This window comes from Hemiscyllium ocellatum, chromosome 25 (assembly GCF_020745735.1).
Source record: "Hemiscyllium ocellatum isolate sHemOce1 chromosome 25, sHemOce1.pat.X.cur, whole genome shotgun sequence".
Classification (NCBI taxonomy): Eukaryota; Metazoa; Chordata; class Chondrichthyes; order Orectolobiformes; family Hemiscylliidae; genus Hemiscyllium; species Hemiscyllium ocellatum.
The window spans coordinates 14,805,302-14,826,854 of NC_083425.1; the positions used below are offsets into that span (position 1 = coordinate 14,805,302).

The 21,553-nt window shown below is 39.4% G+C and overlaps 1 protein-coding gene across 1 annotated transcript in view; it reads right to left on the minus strand.

The window, feature by feature from the left end:
- Positions 1–21,553, minus strand: part of LOC132827952 (dynein axonemal heavy chain 17-like) — a 443,350-nt gene that overhangs the window by 111,323 nt on the left and 310,474 nt on the right. The window contains exons 47-52 of the mRNA XM_060844799.1: positions 21,347–21,512; positions 20,553–20,655; positions 14,587–14,734; positions 12,301–12,392; positions 9,267–9,428; positions 5,053–5,217 (exon numbers count right to left, since the gene is read on the minus strand). Of these exons, the coding sequence (XP_060700782.1) occupies positions 5,053–5,217; positions 9,267–9,428; positions 12,301–12,392; positions 14,587–14,734; positions 20,553–20,655; positions 21,347–21,512 (836 nt within the window). The remainder of the gene's footprint in view (positions 1–5,052; positions 5,218–9,266; positions 9,429–12,300; positions 12,393–14,586; positions 14,735–20,552; positions 20,656–21,346; positions 21,513–21,553) is intronic.

Sequence of the window (21,553 nt, forward strand, 5' to 3'; positions counted from 1 at the left end):
CTAACAATTTAAGATTAAGGGGTTTTAAAATGAAGTCATCTTTGGATATTGATGGTTCGTTTATTTTTATGGGCGGAGGTGTGATGACGCTGCTCATTTAACAAGGTTGTGTTGTCCTTGGTTTACTTTTCCAGGAAGTCGTAAAGACTTGGGTTTTGAAATGTCTAGGTTTGAAGGGATTTAGGGCCAATTTGATTATAGCAACAGATACTGCCTCAAGCAAAAGGCTTTGAAGTTAAAAAAAGCATTTGTACAATGAAAGAGGAGTGGCCAATTCTACCAGCTCAGCTTTACTCTGGTTTGGTTTGGTTTTAGCAGTCTGGCTGTTCACTGAAAGCAGTCAGTCAGTTTTGAGACTGCTGGTCCAAGAAACAACTACATGGAAAATAGTGTTCCATGCTGAATCTCTCTGACATCTTCCTCTCTCCTGTGCCCTGTGTTTGATTTTACCTTTTTTTGCCATGGGGTGTTTATGGGGATTGTTAGAAGTATTTGGAACAGTTGGAATAATCTGTTGGATTTTCAGATAGATTAAGTTATTCTGTATTCTGTTCTCTTTTGTTTGTGTTTCATTTGGTAATTTTGCAAATAAACTCATTTGTTTAAAACCATGTGGTTGGGTCAGCTGCAACACTCCTGGAAAATCCACTATACACTTGCTTAAAACAACTCATAAGTTTTGAATCCGGGCTACTCTCTTGAAATATTTTGAGGACATCTGGCTTGGTCCATAACATATGGACAATGAAACTTTAGTCCCAACATGTGTTTTTTTAAATAAAATATGACTAATTCAGCCACAATGACTGTGGATATAAATTTTATGGCTATCTGGAGAGAGGCCCTGGAATATTCTAACTGATGAGGTGCCAAGGAAACTTTAAAGGAAAATCTTAAAAGGAAGAAATGCACTGCAAATTGAATAGTAGTATCCTGGGAGTTTTCTCAGTTGGGAAAGAAGGCACAAATTCAAGCAAGTGACATGTTTTGGGTCTTCCCTTTTCAAGAATACTCAAAAACACAAGTTAAAGCTTGTTCAAACCTACTTGACTACGTTTGTGAGCTGAAAGGCTTATGTGTGCCATTTGTTGAGGTGCTCATCTATAATTGCTTGTGTTCGAGCACTAGTCTCCTGTGAAAGTTACAGTTGAGGGATGATCCACTGATCACCCTTAATTGAAGATAAAGGACCTTCCATTCTCTGGGTGTTGAAAGCCAGCTAGTCAGCATGCCAGTCAAAAAGAAGGAGGACATTTTCTCTCTGCCAGTCAGCTGCTGTAAAAATGTAACAGGTCAAAGCCATTTCAACTAATTTAAAAAGCCAAGGATCCCAAAATTGACAGTTCAATCCATTATCAATGCCTTATGATTGATCAGACAATACTAATCCAAATATCTTTGCTTTTGCTTCAGTTCTGTCTTAGGTGAGTTGTGCTAATATTTAGTAACTCATAAATTCACTTTTTTGTAATTTACAAAGGACTGGTTAAATTGATTTCTCTTAAAACATAAATTCATTTGGTCTGGAAGAAAGATAGAATATACATAAGTGAGGAAATTCTTTGTAAATTAACATTGTTGCAATCAACTCAGGGAAAAGTGAATGAAGAAAGGGAGCCAATTCATTCCCCCTCATCCAGAAACTTTATAATTTGAGGTCTCTTTTATGAACCTTAAGAATTTTGTAAACCTGGTTTGGCATCAGGTCATAACAAAATGGGAGCACATTTGGGAACTGGTAGTAACAATCTTTGACTTGGATTAGATTAGTTTAGATTAACAGTGTGGAAACAGGCCCTTCGGCCCAACAAGTCCACACTGACCCGCCGAAGCGAAACCCACCCATACCCCTACATTTACCCCTTACCTAACACTACAGGCAATTTAGCATGGCCAATTCACCTGACCCGCACATCTTTGGACTGTGGGAGGAAACCGGAGCACCCGGAGGAAACCCACGCAGACACGGGGAGAACGTGCAAACTCCACACAGTCAGTCGCCTGAGTCGGGAATTGAACCCGGGTCTCAGGCGCTGTGAGGCAGCAGTGCTAACCACTGTGCCACCGTGCCGCCCACAACCATCACCCGAGGCTGGAATTGAACCTGGGTTCCTGTTGCTGTGAGGCAGCAGTGCTAACCACTGAGCCACTGTGCCACCCCACAGTGGATATACTGAAATACTCAAGGTTTGTGTAAAGATTTGTAGCTGGGGTGTTCCTTCCCATAGTTGTGGGTATGTTTGCCGAGCCAGGAAGTTGATTTGCAGACATTTTCTCCCCTATCTCGGTGACATCTTCAATGCTTTGGAACCTCCTGTGAAGCGCTGCTGTATTGTGCCTTCTGGAATTTCTGGTTGCCAGTTCCAGTTGTTTTTTGTAGTGACTGGTATATTGGGTCAAAGTCTACGTGTTTGTTGATGGAGTCTATGAATGAATTCTAATTAAGAATTCCAAGACTTCACAATTCTCATCCCTGAAATAACTATCTTATCTTGATTTTATGATCCCGAGTTACAGATTCTTCAATCAGGTGATGTAACCTTTCAGCAAGTGTCCTGTTAAGCACTTGTGATATTTTATATATTTCACTGGAATTACCTCATAGCTTACCTCAGTGAGTAGAGAGCTTGGAGAATAGCCCATCCAAAGTTCTGTGTCCCTCCAAAACATATTCCGCTTACAAAACTGTGGCAGAATTGAACAGGTGCAGAGTTTCAGCCTCATCACCTTAAGATTTGGCAGGACAAATACCCATCACTAATTTAGTAATCCCATCTCACAGGAGTTCCAGCACTGCCAAGGAGTGTAATTGATTTCTGGGACTAAAAGAAGTTCCATGAGTCAAAGTTGAAAATGCCGGATATATGCGGTGTTATGGGGTGGGCAGTCTTCTTGGGAGTCAACCCAAGGAAATTGATGGGCCTGGACAGTGTCCCCAGCAGACCACTCAGATCCTGTATGGATCAACTGGCAGAGGTATTCACCAACTCTTCCTCTCTACAAGCCAAAGTCCCCACCTATGTCAAGGAGACCCATACCTAAAAAAAAAACACATAAAATGTGCCTTAATGACAAAAGCCCAGTGGTTCTGACCTCAATAATTATGAAATGCTTCAAGAGACTGGTCATGGCCCACATCAACTCCAGTCTCCCCTACAATATGCTTACCAATGTAACAGCTCCACAGCAGATGCCATATCCCTAGCCTTGCATTCATCCCTGGAACATCTAGACAAGAAGCACGCTTACGTCAGATTCTAGCTCATTGAGTACAGCTCCACATTCAAAACAATTATCCCATCTAGACTCACCTCAAAACTCCATGATCTTGGTCTCAGTTCCACCCTTTACAACTGAATACCCACAGACCACAATCAGTGAAGGTAGATAACTGCAACTCCTCGAAAATAACACAACACTAATGTCCTCCAAGGATGTGTCCATAGCCTCCTACTCTACTCCCTGTACACCCATGACAGTGTTGCCAAATTCTAAATGAATGTCATTAACAAGTTTGCTGATGAAACCACCATAGCAGGATGGATATCTAACAACGAAGAGTCAAAATACAGAAGGGAGATAGAGAGTTTGCAGCATGGTGCAATGAGGACAATCTCTTTCTCAACATGGGCAAAACTAAAGAACTGATCATTGACTTCAGGAAGAAAGGAGGAGGACATGCCTTCATCTACATCAACAGAGCAGCGTTTGAGAGGGTGGTGAGTGTCAAAGTTCCTCGGAGTAACAATAACCAACGATCTGTCCTGGATTTCCCATGCAGCTGCGATGGTGAAGAAGGCACAACAATATCTTTTCTTCCTCAGGTGGCTCAGGAAATTTGGCATGTTCATAAGAACTCTCACCAACTTCTATAGATGTCCAGGTGCATAATAGTTTTGTGTAGCAACTGCTTTGTCCAGGAGCATAAGGAACTACAGAAGGTGGTGTGCACAGCCCAGACCATCACAGAAACCAAAGGCTGCCAACATCATTAAAGACCCATTGCCCTGCTAATGCTCTCCTGCAATCTCTTCCATCAGGCAGAAAATACAGAAGCCAGAATACATGCACCGGAAGGTTCAAGAACAGCTTCTTCCCTGCCATTATTAGACCAATGAATAGACTGTTTTGCCTCAAATAATACTGATCTTGCTAATGTTGATCTCATCTAGCGCACACCTTGTGCAATGTAACATGTCCGTGTCTGTCTGATTCTTTTTGATCTGTACATCCTTGCTTATGATGATCTGCTTGTATTGCTCATAAACAAAGCTTTTCACTGTACTTCGGTAAACGTGACAATAAATCAAACAATCAATTGCCAGAACTGTGTACAGTGTTTCAAGTGCAGTTACACAAGGATTTAAGTCCCACCTGCTCCAGAGGTACAAACAACATTACAGTGCAGTACAGGCCCCATCGGCCCTCAATGTTGCGCTAACCTACGAAATTAAAAAGGTGTTTCATAACATCAATGAATAGGTTAATCAGGAAAAATATATAAGAGGCTATTGAGGTGCATTGGTAGTGTCCGACCCTTGGGACCAGAAGATCTTGGTTCATGTCCCATCTGAGCTGAAAGTGAGCCTGAACAGGTTGGTTTTAATAAAAAAGTAGCTAGCAAGATTAGGGTTTTTAAAATTAAGATTAAAATAATTTCTCAATGACCACATTAACAATATTAAATGCAAGCTTTAAGAATGCAAGATATTGCTGATGCCCAGGATTACCATTTGCAGAAGAGTAATAATTCTGGCATTAATATCCGAAATCAAAACTTGTATAATATAGAATCAGGAATAACATCTGTATCTTATATGTCTTATATTTGTCATTTGTGCTCTGTCCAAAGATAGACCCTTAGTTCATTGTCAGGTGATGCTTCCTCCTGAATCAATGTCTGGGCAGATTTTCTGTCACTAGCACAAGTTTATTTCTATTCTTTTCTCTTTGTAGTTATGTTTGGAAGTTTTGGGGTGTTAAAGTCATTAACTATTAAATCCAAAAATAATTTCATTTTTCACTTCAATGGTTTTCTTTCAATATACTTACCAAGTTCATGACAGCATTGATTTCATTGTAGCCGTCCAGAGCTTCCACTAATATTTTGTTCAAAGAATTCCAATTCTTCACAGGTAAATACTTTGGTTCTCCAATACCGGAAGCAAAATGGCAAAAGACATTGGGTTTTTGAAAAAGAGCAGATTCATCCATATCCTGCCCACACAAAAATAAAATTACAGTACAAAGTTGTATAGGGTAAGAAAATAGGTTGAAATTGAAGAATAAAACACATGAGTATCTAGCATGTACGAATACTTACTTTGCCACATTCAAATTAAATATACTTTGGAAAAGACGAAGATTTTGAAGTTTATCTGCAAACCTTTGTTGTACATTGACCATTCATGTCATTCGAGAAGTATTCTGGCATTTTGACCAAATGACACTGAAGAAATATTTCCAGGTCAAATGGTATGCAACATGGAGGAGGGTTTGCAAGTTCTAGTGTTCCAATGTATCTGATGCCCTTGTCCCTCTAGATGATAGTGGCCATGAGTTTGGAGCATTTGGGAATTTCTGCAGTGCATCTCTTGGATGTTATACATCTGTGGAGGAGGCAGTGAATATTTGTGGATTTGTTGCCAATCAAGCAGGTTGTTCTATGCTTTGTAAATGGTGGACACATTTTGGAGAGTCAGGAGATCAGTTACTCATCACAGAATTTCTAGACTCTGACCTGCTCTTGTAGCCACTGTATATATATGGCTTGTCCAGTTCAATTTTTGGTCAGTGGTCAATATGGAAGGTTGATTGTGGGGGATTAGTTGAGAGTTACAATATTGAATGGAATGATGATCGGATTCTCCTTTGTTGGCAATCTTCAATTCCTGGCACTAGTGTGCTGTGACTGTTACTTGCAATTTCTCAGCCCAAAACTGAATGGTGGCCCAGTCTTGCTGCTGTTAGGCATAGACTGGTTCAGAATCTGAGGAATTATGAATGATGAACATTAATGCGAACATCTCCACATTTGATTTTAATGATAGAGGAAAGCAGCTAAAGATGATTAGGCCTGTGAGGATGCCAAGAATAACTCCTCCAGAGGTATCCAGCAGCTGAGATAACTGAGTTCCAATAACTACACCCAGCTTCCTTTGTGACAGGAATAACTCCAATCAGTAAAGGTTTTCCCTCAATTCCCACTAACTCCAGTTTTGCTAGGGTACAAAGAACAAAGAACAAGGAAAATTTACAGCTCAGGAACAGGTCCTTCAGCCCTCCAAGCCTGTGCTGATCCTATCATCCAACTCCTAAGGATCCCTCTGCTCCCCACCTACTCATACATCTGTCCAGATGCACCTTAAACAAATCTACCGTGACTGCCTCTACTACCTCTGTTGGCAATGCATTCCAGTCACTTACCACCCTCTGGGCACCTTGATGTCACACTCAGTTATAGTCCAACAGGTTTAATTGGAAGCACTAGCTTTCAGAGCGCTCCTCCTTCAACAGGTGGTTATGGAGTACATGATTGTAAGACACAGAATTTATAGCAAAAGTTTACAGTGTGATGTAACTGAAATTATACATTGAAAAATACCTTGATTGTTTGTTAAGTCTCTCATCTGTTAGAGTGACAATGTTAGTTTCGCTTCTTTCATATGTAAATCGTGAAACCGTTTTTTAAAAAAAATGTTACATTCTCAAGTGAACTTTAACAATTGTTGTCAGCCCAGACAATGTATTGAAGGTGTTAGGCCCCTGTGTGCTGCTGTCTGTACCATAATGTTCAGAGTGATTCTAATCTCAAAAATGAATTAACAGAATCTTACATGGATTCATGCAGTTTTTCAGCGAAGTACAATGTAATTCTACAAGTACAAATTCACCTCACAAATGCATATGTGAATGTGTGCATGTCTGTGTGTGTGTGTGTGTGTGTGTGTAGGAGTGTCTGTTTGTGTATATAGTGCAATGGGGTCACCTGCATTGTGTGACATGAGCTCAAGGTCCCGGTTGAGGCCATTCCTATAAAACTTAGCTATCAGACTCCACTCGGTCACTTTTCACTGTTGCCTATCTTGAAGTCTACCTTGGAGATGGTTACCTGAAGATCCAAGGTCAAATGTCCCGGACCGCTGAACTGTTCTCCAACTTGGAGGGAACACTACTATGTGTTATGACGGTAGACACTGCAAGATGTGTCAGAGTGTGGCCATGGATACCTTCATTACGTGTGGGGACACCTCCCACTATGTATATGGCAGGTACTCATGTGACTCAACCAACGTTGGCTATCTCATACACTGCAGGCAAGGATGCCTAAGACATGGTACATTGGTGAAACCAAGCAGAGGCTACGGCAATGGATGAGTGGGCACTGCTCAACAATCAACAGATAATAGTGTTCCCTCCAAGTTGGAAAACACTTCAGCAGTCCAGGACATTCAACCGCGGACCTTCGGGTGATTATCCTCCAAGGCAGACTTCGGGACAGGCAACAGCGAAAAGCGACCGAGCGGAGACTGATAGCTAAGTTTGGTACCCATAGAAATGACCTCAACCGGGACCTTGGGTTCATGTCACACAATGCAGGTGATCCCATTGCAATACAAACACACACACACACACACACACTCACACACACACACACACACACTCACAGACCCACACACAGACACACACACACTCACTCACTCACTCTCTCTCTCTCTCACAGACACTCACAACACACCCCCCAACACACGCACACACACAAAAACACACCCCCAACACACACACAGACACACACGCGCACACACACACACACACTGAATTTGTACTTGCAGAGTTACATTGTACTTTGCTCAAAAACTGCATGAATCCATGTAAGATTTTGTTAATTTTTTTTTAGATTAGGATCAGTCTAAATATTATGGCACAGACAGCAGCACACAGGGGCCTAACACCTTCAATACATTATCTGGACTGACAACAATTGTTAAAGTTCACTTGAGAATGTAATTTCTTAAAAAAAGGTTCTGTGATTTACATATGAAAGAAGCAAAACTAACATTGTCATTCTAACAGATGAGAGACTTAACAAACAATCAGGTTATTTTTCAATGTATAATTTCAGTTACATCACATTGTAAACTTTTGCTATAAATTCTGTGTCTTACAATCATGTACTCCACAACCACCTGATGAAGGAGCAGCACTCTGAAAGCTAGTGCTTCCAATTAAACCTGTTGGACTATAACCTGGTGTTGTGTGATTTTTAATTTTGTACACCCCCGTCCAACACCAGCATCTCCAAATCAGTTAAATGTGGACTTCTCAACAGAAGAATATGAAACTGTGATGACATTGATTGACAAAACAAAACTAAGTTAATATAATAAAAACCATACAGTGTCATAAAAGTCAAAACAAACAATCTATTTGGTTAGAATATGACAAAAATACTTCATGTGATTAACGTACTTTAAAGCACTCTGAACATGATGTGTATAATACTACTAACTGCATAACTGTACCCCACAAATTCCAAAATTATAAAACATGGAGTTAGTCTGTCTCAAAACCCTACCAAAGACAATCATCTCAGAGGAATGTGAATTAACTCAACTATTTTATCATGCGGACAATCACTTGTGCATTCAACTGGGTGCGGAAGAAGCTGTTAGATGGAATTGCTTTGGACAATGTACTCTGACAGAGAAGGAAACTTCTCTAACTTGTACCCAAACCAGATGGACTGTAATTGTTCAAGAGAGTGGCTCGTCACCACTTCTATAGGGCACTTAGAATGGGCAACAAATGGTGGCCTTGCCAGCAAATCCTCAATTCATGAAAGACTTAAATAAAATTATCAGTGTTTCACTGAACTATCAGTTCAGATTCAAGAATCTGAATTGGAATTTGAACCCTCAATTATTTATCATTAGGGAAGAGGAATAATTGAGAATATGAAGATACACATCACCAATAGTTTGGTTTCTAAGTTTGTTTTAACAATTTAGTATTTGTTGTCTTTTAATAGTTGCTTGTACACTCTTGGTTTGGTAAAAGCTGTAAAGTATTTTTGTACTGATTCAAGGGACAGGCATTAGGGACAAGGATGCTGCCTAAGAAGTAATATAATGAGAAACAACAGGAGTGAGTTAAGCGTCATACAAAGTAGTCTAAATGCTAATAAAGAAGCTGTAGTTTATATTGTAAACTTTTGAACAAGAAAATTAAGTAATAATTTTGCAATTCTTATAATGCTTCCTATTTACCTGGAAGAATTTTTGACAGATGTTACTCTGATGTTTTGGAAAGTTTTCTGTGTCATGTTCATCAACTAATTTATCACCATAGACTCGGGAAGCTTCATGTAATAGGAGTCGGACTAAATCTTGAGGAATTTTTGCACATTCGGTTGTTGCAAAGAGAAAGCCCTGCAGTTGAACAGTTTAATAAAAATATAAGCATATCAACATAACAGCAATGCACTGTTATAGTTTTAAAGGATTGCAGTTTATGACAGCATTAAGATTGCAGATATGCAGGCTCTTGACAGTACCTATTGTCTGACAAACAATGCTTTGAAAAATAATCTGTGCTGATACTTAGCAGGCTCAATCAATGTTTAAGAAGGTGGCTGCAAGGAGGTTTACATTGCAATTCTTTCAGCTGACAGCACAATAGAAGGCCATTGATACAAAGTGTATTGCTGACTGGCCACAGCATACAATGGGGAATTCCCCACACATGTGTCATTTGTTCTGGGGGAAGGTAAAATTAATGAAATGGGTGACCTAACCCCAAGCTATTGCAAAGATGTCACTTTCCAGTGCACTTAATTAGATTGGGTATTGACTAAGTAATTCACATTGTGAGCCAGAAGAGGCAGAAATGTTTCTTGCCAGTGTCTACCTTTAGAATATGATCTTTAGAATATCCTTTGTTGTCATTATGTACTGAAGTACAAAGTACAGGAGTACAGTGAAATGTTTACAATGTCACCCCACTTGGTGCCATCTTAGGTACAAAGTACCGAGGTACAGAACCTGGAGATAAAATACAGAAATAAAGGAAACCAACTACCATCTTTGAACCTTGTTGAAATGCATCTATACCTCAGAGTTCAGGAGGCAAATTCCAGGTTTGTGGAAGATGCAACACTTGTGGGCATTGTAAACCACAAGGAGGGCAGTGTAGAATGCCAAAATGACATTTGTACAAGAGTGGAGTGCAGAGAGTTGGCAGATGAAGTTCAATGCAGAACAGTGCAAAGTGATACGTTTTGGTGCAAAGAAAACAAAGCGTGCTATTCTCGAGGATATGCAGGAGCAGAGGGACTTGGGCCAATATGTGCATAAGTCATTAAAGTTAAGAAAGTGTACAATATTCTAGCTATCATTAATAGGGGAATAGAGTACCAGAGTAAGGAGGCTAATTTGAATCTGAATAAGATGCTAGTTTGACCTCAGTTGGACTACTTCATACAACACTCTAGGAAGGATGTGAATACATTAAAGTAAGCGCAAGAATAGTCCCAGTGTTGAGAGACTTCAGTTGTGTAGAGCAAGCAGTGATTGCAAAGAGGTTGCTGGCATTCTTGAAGATATCACTTCTATTACTTGTGAAGCTTATGGCACTAATTCTACTGATCCACATTAGTGATTCATGGTAAAGAACTGCTCAATGCCATGTGTTTGAGAAAGTTGATAGCTAGGAAATTTAAGTCAAAGCAAAAAAAAAAAATAATTAGCCTCCTAAACCTGTAAAATCACTTCAAAGCAGAGGAGGTACATTCTAAGAACAAATCCTGTGAGTAGAACTATGTGCAAAAACGTAATTGTCAGATCTCAGTATTTAAAGATTTTCCAGCCTATTGATTAGTCAATGCCATCTGATACTATTGTTCTCTCACCTTGTTCAACCTGTGTCAAACAGGCAGGGAAACCCATGAATCAAGATTCAGAATACAAGGATAAAGATGGATCTAAACATATCGTAATAACTGATCCACCTGTCCCATTGTAGTTTCATGCATGCTAATGAATCAAATCCAGAAGTCAGTAGTTCCTACCTTTTTTCCAACAGATGGCATATTTGGTTTCTTTACCCTTCAATTTGTACCAGCATCAACCCAAGCAGAAGTTGGCAGTTCTTACACTTAGCAATGCTGCTGAGGGAGTCGTGGCTATTGTCAATGACTAACACTCCAGAGTTTCAGGATCATGGAGGACCTAGACAACAGGTATGTAGTGAGGGCTTCTGTAGGCTCAGGGTTAAATGAAATTAGGTTAGGATCTGGGTCTCGCCAATGTCCAAAGGTGATGTCTGGCTTTGACACAGGGACTTCTTCCAAGTTGAAAAATGAACTGTTAAACCTGTTGTGGAATGAGGTATTCATATTTTGGCCATTTATGGAACTCAAATGATGACAGGGGGAAAGGGTGAACCATAGTGAAGGTAAATTGAATATTACTATAATTATTTCATGGAATATTGGCCTTTAATTCAAAAGTTTGCGGTATAAAAATAGGGAGGAATTGTCAAAGTCTACCAAGGTACCAGTCAGACCACAGCTGGAATACTATGGACAGTTTTTAGTCCCTTATCTAAGGGAGATATACTGGCATTGGGGACAGACAAGAGAAGATTCACTGGTCTAACACCAGGTATGGAAGGTCTGTCTTATGAGGAGAAGATAAGTAGGTTGGGCCTTTATCATTGGAATTTAGAAGAAAGAGAGGTGACCTTATTAAAACATACAAGATTTTTAGTTGACTTGACAGAATAGATGTGGTAAGATTAGTTCCCTTTGTGGAAAGTCTAGGACTGGATATCATAATCTCAAGTTTAGAGATTGCACATTTAAACAGAGAGGAGGAAGTTCTTCTTTTATAGGGTAGCGAATTTGTGGAATTCTTTGTTTTGGACAGTTAATGAGGCTGAGTTGCTAAATATATTCAAGGCTGAGATTGACAATTTTTAAATTATAAGGGTATCAAAGTTTATATGAAACAGCAGGAAGTGGAATTGAGGCTAATAGCATTACATGGAAACAATGTAAATTTCTATTCTAAATGATCAGTTTATGGCAGATTTTAAGTTTGACAATGTGCAAAACTTTAGAAAATAAATATTTCTTACAACATTATAACTTTAAACACAGTTAGTACCTAGGTCACTATTTGCAACCAAAGCGGAAGCTTTTTGAATCTATTGCTATAATAGTTCATTTGGAAGTCACTGTAAAGTTTTCTCTTGCTTTTAATTACAAACTTAACATAAATGGATAAAGAAATTATACTGTACCTGAAATATGTTAGAAAGATCTCTCAAGTTGAATATGTAATGAAATTTAATGGCGGTTGGTAGATAAAATGATGCAATTCTCTGGTGCAAGGCTGTTGATTAAAAAATAATTTGGCAAAATGGAACATGAAGCATCTTAATGTTGCACTTTAAAAGTCTAAAATAAAATTTCTGATTAACAAATGTCTACTTCAGCATAAACTTGGCAATTCCATGGGGGAAATGCGATCAGTGTTTTAAATACAGATATAACACAGAACAGTACAGCACAGGAAAATCCAAAATGACGCCATACATCAGCAGAGGGCTTTAAAATCTATATGTTACAGATGAATTGTACAGAAGAAGGAAATAAAAATGCTGGGGAAACTCAGTCAGTCTGGCAACACCTATGGAGAGAGAAGCAGAGCTGTTGTTTCAAGTCCTATATGACTCCTCCCTAGAATGTGACTTAACATTAACTCTGTTTCTCCCAGATGTTGCCAGACCTACTGAGATCCCCAGCATTTTCTATTTAATTTCAGATTTCCAGCATATAAGGGAACTAATGTCAGAAAGGAAAAGAACTGTTATACACTGAGGAAATTAATCTATATTTTACTTTCTCGAGCCTCTTGTCTTTTATTAAAAATTGTAAGGGTTATGTGATAATTATTATTTAATTAAAACATTGGGATTTAAAAATAAGCCTGATGTCTGCCATGACCGAGTTGATAGTGCATAACTGATCAAAGCAGAGTACCTGCCATTTCAGTTTGATTGACAGCTCCAAGCATTTATAAGCTCTCTGGAGTGGAACTCCAGAGCTTATTTATAAGCTCTCTGGCTGCATTTTACCAAACCTTGGCTGCATTGATTTCGGCAAATTTCATGGAGAGTTTTTCTCCTTGAGCTCCTGTGAGTTATCTCACACAATTCTGTGCTTTTCACCTCATTATGTATGCACCACATCCGTTTGGTCCTGCTTTCATTCTATCTTGAGTTCTCTAGTTCAGTTCTGGCAAGATGGCAGCAGGTAGCATGCTCCTTTGCTCTTCTCTGCCTTTTTCTTTCTTTCCTTTTTTTCCTCCTATTTTAGCAGACCTGGAGCAGTGCTTAGTGAAGTAGTCCCCATAGAGTGTGAGGGGAAGCATGACCTGGACCAGTACACAGGGAAGCGTGTTCCTGAGCAGTGAAGAGAAGAATGTCTCAGACCAGTGCAAGGGGAGCGAGCCCTGGAGCAGAGTGAGCAGAAATGTGTCTCAGAGCAGTGCAAGAGGAAGTGTGCCTTGGAGAAGCACGAGGGGAATGAGCCCTGGAGCAGTGCAAGGGGAAATGAGACTTAGAGATCTGCAAGAGGAAAGGCGGGCTCTGGCACAGCTGATTGTCTGGTGGAGCGGACTGGAGGCTTAGAATGGAGTGTGACTGTTATTAGAATGGAGTGTGCCTGGCACTGGCGGTCAGACCATGTGCTTGCTGAGCTCTGAAAATGCCCTTGCAATGTTATATCAATCTGAAATTGTCAACTGGACTGTAATGTCAATCCTTTAACTATGTTATAACTATCTTACTTCCAATTTATTTTTCACACTATAAGTAATGCGACTACTTTTCCTTTTATTCTGTTTTCCAGTCCAAAATTTGAACCTAGGTACTTGTACCTAAGATGGCGCCATTAGAGGCAGCCATTATAAAAACACTGTACTCCTGTACTCCTATACTGGTGTATATATGACAATAGAGGTTATTCTATTCTAGTGGCAAAATTATTCACAACTACAAGTAGCTTCAGGGATTCATGACACTAGCACCATATTTAAATCCTAGCTGTGCTCAGATCAAATACTGCCAGTCAGGAAAAGCTTTCCACAATGTGTTGCTGCATAATTCTAAAGAACATGACTGGGAAGGGAAAGTTGACAGCTAACTCCACTATACTTCAAGCATCACCTGCTTATCAATAACCTGATCACTGATGCACAGAACATTAGCTGAGTTTCTGGATTAATAGTTCAGCAATAATACCACTCAGCCATCACCTTCCCTTTTAATTACCATTCTGAATATCACTAAAATTTGTACAATTCCAGTTTTTATGAAATATGTGGTGGCTGCAAGTTTGATATAAAGCACATTAAAATGAGACTTCTTTCATATAGGATCTTGTAAGAAAATGAGACATCAGCAGACTCGAAACAAATTATAATAAATAAATAACAATTCATAAACAATTATGTTTTTGGTTATTGTAGAAAATCTATGCAGCAGAAATAAGAGTTTATTTAGTGTGTAGCTTTACGTACTAACCAAGAGCTGCAGTGACCAGCTGTGTATGAAATTTTACCATTGATGATGGAAAATTTCGACCAGTTAAATGTTGAGAAAGGATGCTGCTGTAGATGGATTGAAGTGCATCTTGTCCTGGGAAACTCACAGCAAAGACACAGAAATGACGCTGAAATAAAAGATTATAAAATACTTTCACTCTAATTATCTGTGTCATAATATGATAACCGATCTTAGACCTTTTTAAAAAACCTGTATAATCACTTAGTTCTTGGATAAAATTGCAAATTAAACAATACAAATGATGGTGAATTAACCCAAAGTTAAATAGATTAAACTGTGGGCAGGCATTATTTGTAATTGGACAAACTGATGGTGGATAGCGAGTTTTGAGAAGATTTGTAGATTAGGTTGAGGTTCTGGATGTAAGTTTGTTTGCTGAGCTGGAAGGTTTGTTTTCAGACATTTCATCACCATGCCATAGTATGGTATTTAATTCATTCAAAAGAAAAGCTAAAAGTAAGCTTAAAGTTTCTGCAATTTCCTCCAAGTGTCCAAATATGTGTAGGTTAATGGATTCTCCATAGGACATGCAGGGTTATAGGGACAGGGTAAGGACAGCATGCGATGCTCTTCGGGGTGGTTGGTGTGGACTTGATGGGCCAAATGGCCTGGTTCCACGCTGTAGGGATTTTATGAGTCAGTGAATATTACCATACCTGTGCAAAGTAATATTATTTTCTGCCTTTCTGTGATCAGTCAAAAAAAATCTCCAAACTACCCCAGCAATATTGCTTCCACAAACTTGCCTCAGCACAATAAATCAAAAAAAAAATTTCAGTGCAACTTTTTTGACTGATGCATTTAATAGCCTTTGGCTAATAAACTTTGGCAGAACAGGGTTAATCTTGACTGATAATGCTTTTTACTTCTTGAATGATTAAGGAAGGCTCTACTGGCACATTCCATGAGCAAGTTTGGACTACTTACGTATCTTGCAGTGATGGCATATCCTGCTCTTATAATGGCTTCAGATGCATACAGGGATAAAACCTGTTGTTGCCTCACCAGCTGACTTGTGTTGCAGCCATTGCTGGCAACATTTTTCTTCCTCCAAGTTGTGTGGACAGTGTTTTAGCATTCAATAAAAATTGTTGTTGTATTCTGAAATGTCACTAAAGTGAATCGTCCTTCACTTGCTGCTGTTTTAATAACTACTGGGCAAGTATTGTGAGCATTTAAAATTAGTAATGGTAATAGGCAGAAAAAACATGACAAAAATGAAAATAAAAAATGGAATTCACATAGATGATAGCTCATTGTGGAATAGCTACTGATCTTGTATATTTATACATTAATGATCCAGATAAAGGAACGAAGGATATTCTGGCTATGGTTGTTGATGATTTAAAGATAGGTGGAAGGGCAGGTCATATTGAGAAGGTGGGAGGCTGCAGAAAGATTTAGACAGGTTAAGAGAATGGGCAATGAGGGGTCCAAACTGCATTATAGTATTCCTCTAACCTGGCTGACAGATCATCCTCTGCTCCCAGCAAACCTGTTTGGTGCTCCTCAGTCTACATGCCCATTTGCAAGAATTCACAATTTGCTGACAGCATGAAGTCCTTTCCCGTCTGGGGCTGAGCAAGTTCCTGGTCTCTGACAGTCTTCTGTATGTAACAAACCTGGGCATTCCTTCCTTTGCCAGGTGTGGAGTTGGTGACAGTGAAGTGCTCATCAGCATGTGCTCCCAACTGTAACCTAGCTAAATATCTACCAAGGTAACTAAGCTGTTAGAAGGTACAGGAGGCAGACTTACTGATTTGTGTGCCAACAGAAATCAAAGGAGAGAATGCATAGTGACCAGGGGTAGGGGTTGTAGCATGATATGCCAGATAAGTCAATAATTTATGGCATGGCAACATCCCCACCTGCAACATTTTACTGTACTCCTGTACTTGAGTACACAAGACAAGAAATTATATTCTAATTCTAAAAGGTTTCCCTCCGAGACACTCACCATCTTATTGAGAAAGATATCACTGATCGTGCATTATTGCTGGCTCAAATTCTTGAAATTCTGTAATGAAATTGTGGGTCAACCTACAGCACATGGATTCAGTGGTCAACAAATCAGTTCACCACCATCATGTACATTCCATAAATTAATAAAAATTAAACAACTCTCGACGGCCCTTGCTGATGCAAATTAAATTGCTCCAATGATCAGTTTGGATATCTAAATTGCAATCTGAAGAGATCAACTGTCTTTTTAATTGTTATGATCATAATCGACTGGCCCGCATTATAGTATTGCATTGATTTGTCCTTAGTCACTCATTGATATCATCTGCCATTTCTTCAGTGAGCAACACTTCTGAACAAATATCCATTCTTGTAGTTATGCTGAGTAATTGAAAAGCAGGTTCTAGGATCTGGGGGTCCTAGAACATGCAAACACAATGATTGCTCCCAGGGTAACAAGTACACAATGCAGGATCTACTGCCAGTGATCACAGATCCATTCGATACTGAGGGAGGGAAACCCCTTTCAGTTGATGAAGCTCTCGCTATCATTCATTGTATGTTTGATGTGAGGCTAAGAGCAGAATTCATCAAACAGCAAAGGCAGGAGAGTCTAAAGAAGAACCATGGAAATCAAGAACTGATGGTGGACTTAGAAAGCTAAAGAGTTGACAAGCACGACACCCAGGGTTCTGTCAGTGCCACTAAGGCAAAATACCAATCCAATAAGCTTGGCCTCAAGCTGATGCAATGTAGGGATAGAACTCTTTTAGGAGACAAAGTAAACATCAGCCTCCTATGAAAAGAATGCCTTCAAAAAACTTACACTGCGATCTATTTGCTGGCAAGAATGTGTTTGAAAAAATCCCCTGCACGTCCATCAAAGATGGTCTTGGACTCCCATCCAGCTTGGAAGAAGTTGAAGCCTCATGCAGACTGGAAAACCTGCAGAAGTAGATGGGATTCCAGTGGAGATCTTCAACTTGAGGAGAAGAGCTTACCCATCTTCTCAATCAACTGATTTTGAAAATCTAGGACATATTCCTGCCAATCTCATGGATGCTGCCATCACCACCATCTTCAAGAAGGGAGACACAGAGGACTGTGGGAACGTCTGAGGGATTTTCTGGCTTCTTGTTGCTGGGAAGATCATTTTACAAATGCTCACTAGGGAAAATCCTTCTGGTGTTGCTTTTGAACAGACTCCAAAACTATGGACATGATTTTTATGCTCGGCAACTCCAAGATAAATGCCAGGAACAGCACTAACCACTCTACATTGCCTTCATTGGCCTGAACAAGCGTTTTGGCTCAGTCAGTTGGAAAGTGTTTTGGAAGATCCTGTCAAAAGCCAGCTATTCGGAGAAATTCAACAACATACTCCATCTCCTTCATCTTATGATGTCACTGATGGTCCTCACTGATGGTAATATGACAGAGTCCTTTGACGACAAGGCAGAGGTCTAGCAGAAATATGTCATCGCACCCGTCCTTTTCTCCATCTTCATCACCACCATACTTCATCTTATCAAGAACAAACTTCCCAGTATTGCAGACATTGTCTACAGGATAGATGGAAAACTTTTCAACTGTAGTTGGTTGAAATCCAAGAATGAAACAACACTGATCTTCCTTGTGAACTTTCAGTATACAGATAACAACATCATCTCTGCTCTCTCAGGAGGGAATCTTCAAGCATCACTTAATGCCACTGTGGAAATTACTGAAGAATTAGAGCCAGCCTTAACTTCCACAGGACTCAAATCCTTTACCAACTTCTCCAGGTCAAGTTTCTAGTCATCCCTCCATTAAAATCAACAGAGAAATCTTCCGAACATGGGACATTTTCTCTGCCTGAGAAGTTACCACTAATCTAAGGCTGACTTTGATGAAAAGATTCAACATCATATTCAGTCGGCAAGTATTGCCTTCAGAAGCCTAAGGATGAGAATCTTTGACAACTGTGACATTGATGCTGATACCAAGGCCCTTCTGAGAAAGGCAGTCATCTTTCTCACTTTTCTATATGGTTCCAAAACCTGGATTACGTATAGATGCTACTTCAAGACTCTTAAGAAGTACCATCAACACTGTTTCAGATGGATTCTCTGCATTAGCTTGGAGGACAGGCGTACTAACATCAGTATCCTTGAATATACCAGCATAGAGGCAATGATCATCTGAAACCAACTCCACTGGGCTGGCCACATGCTTGAGTTCTGACTGCCAAAACAAATCTTTGCTGAGTTCAAGGAAGATAATTAAATGAAAGGAGGTCAATGAAAGCATTTCAAAGATTCTCTTAAAACTTCCCTCAAGAAATGCAACGTAGAATTCAATGCATTGGAGACCTGCATTCAGAAGAAACTGACTTGGAGGAAACACCTTTATAAAGGGACACAATTCTTTGAGAATACATTTTGTCATTGGGTGCAAGAGAAAGTTGAAATGGAACGAGAGAAAGGAATGCCAATGATCTCAAGTACAAGGACCAATTCCACTGCCCAGAAATACATGCCAAATGTATGATCAGCCATGTGACTCTTGGATTGGGCTCATCAGTTACACTAGGAAGCACAGTATGACCAGTGACACAGAATTTCCTATGTGGACAACCATACTCAGTAGCAAGTAATAGCCAATGAAGATGCACTGATTGGCCCTCACAAAGACAATATCTGCACCAATCTTGATCCAGTTTATATGGCTGACTAGAAAATACCACACATGTCTTGAGTAGATGATTGAAATGGGACTAAAGCATAGAAATTCAGGACCACTGTGATCTTTAGAGCCAATAGAATTACCTCCAATTACATCATCTCTTACAGACTGACACAGCCGCTTGGAAAAGATGCAGTGTTTGAAGACATTACTACACTTACACTGGAGTTAGCTTGTCTGGTGTATGTACAATTGGTACACTAGTTACATGTGTCTTCTCACAGGTGTCTGCACCAGTTCACTGTGTGGCTCCTGAAGAAGGGTTATGTCTGAAACATCCATTCTTTTGCTCCTCAGATGCTGCCTGACCTGCGCACACTTTATCGACTCTGATTTCTCTAGCATCTACAGTCCTCACTATCTCCTTCTGTGCTCTTTGCCAATTCTACATTATGGAATTGGCCTGGCAGTTGACAAGCAGGTTTCTGTTGTTGGTGGGCAATTGCTTACTGCTTCCTCTCACTCCAGTTCACATCCTCACTATAAGACCCTTGATAGGGATAGAGCATGTCGACTTCGTGTTAACAAGCTAAAAGTGCTGTGGTAAGTGAGTGCTGGGAAGCTGTGCAATTCTAGACTTCTTGAACATCTGTCCAAAGAGATCCTTGCAATGAAGTCATCCACTCCAGATGTCTAACCATCTCTTGTTCCACTCAGTCAATGAAATATCTTAGTTCCAGTGGCCTGGGTTCTACAGGTCCCTGCAGGTAATAGCCTCCAGTGGTCCTTTAAAAGCTGCTGAGGCTGTGATCCATCCATTGCGGTCTGCGATCACCTTACAAAATATTACTCATTCATTGTTAGAGAGCAGAATCCCTATCTGGTTCACCATTTGTTTCATGTAAATACCATTCATGCTTCATGATGTTGAAGGCCCGACTCCAATGCCACTTTATAACTCATTGCCCTCACTTGACACCACCTTGCATTTTCTTTGGTAAAATTCTGACCATAGTTTATGAAGTTAGGCTTTCAAGTCAAATGAATGGTTCTACTTTCTAGCAAATAACGTTTTTGAAAAGGAGAGTGAAGCAAAGTCATTGTCATAGTCAAAGATTTTTTACAGAACATGCTGACATTTGACCATGCTACTTTGAATGCACTGTCACATGTGCAATGATGCATTCTAATTAGTAATGAGGCAAATACAGTAGGATAAATTGATAAAAGAAAATCTGGGCCAATATAAAATCATGAAAAAAGTCGTATTTAAAAACAAACCATATATAATTAGTTACCTGAAGTCTAGAATCAATTGTAAAGCTACCAGCTGTGGGATTCATACAGGCAACATACTGGCAATTATGAATATCTTTCAATGTCAACTTGACCTTATCATACCTAATGGAAAAATATATTAGGTTATCTGAAACCAAATGAATCCAATCATTACACAATATCCTTTCATAAAGAAAATTGTTACATCAAAATAGACACGTTTTAATGAAATAATTTGCTTCAATTGATAGTGCTATTACTAAATATTTAATATATCTAGTTGGACATATTAATAGGGGAATATTGAGTGAGAAGCCACAACATGTAAGCTAACCATCTATTTCTTATGGACCATTTGAACGAAGCGATCTCATTTATCCATCAAAGGTTAGCTGCTCATACAACAGCCATCCAGAAGAAGCTTTCTAGTTTAAGCCTCATAAAGATTGGGTGGCTTCAAAGCCACTAACCAGGAATCTTCAAAGTAGTAAGTGAGACAACCTGAATTAGCAGAGGTTCAAGGTAATTTTCTGGGTTATATTTTAGAAAGTGTGCTTTATGTTTTACTGTTCTATTTTGGTTTTCACTCCTGCTCAGTCCAGTTTCTACTGGAAGAAGGAAGCTAAAATCTTCTGTAATATGGGCATGAGGTACTTCAATTGTAAAATATTTCAATAAAATGCATGAGTCAAAATTGTGGCAGAGTAAATCAAGACTAATGCAAATAGAGAATAAAAACTAACTACCATACTTTAATATCTTACATGTATATGCAGTATTATAACTATATTTAAAAGTTTCTTACAGTACTTACCAATGTCCATGATCCAAGTGTTGTCTAATTAGTGTATGAGGTGCCACAGTTCCATACTTATCCACCTCGGGCATATTCATGTCATCAATAAAATAAATTAATTTCTTGATTCCAGGTGGACCAAAATTTCTTCCTGTTTTCTTTTCCAATGGTTTCTCCAGAACAGCTATAAGGAATTCAGAATGAAAATTTAAATGCACTAACTAT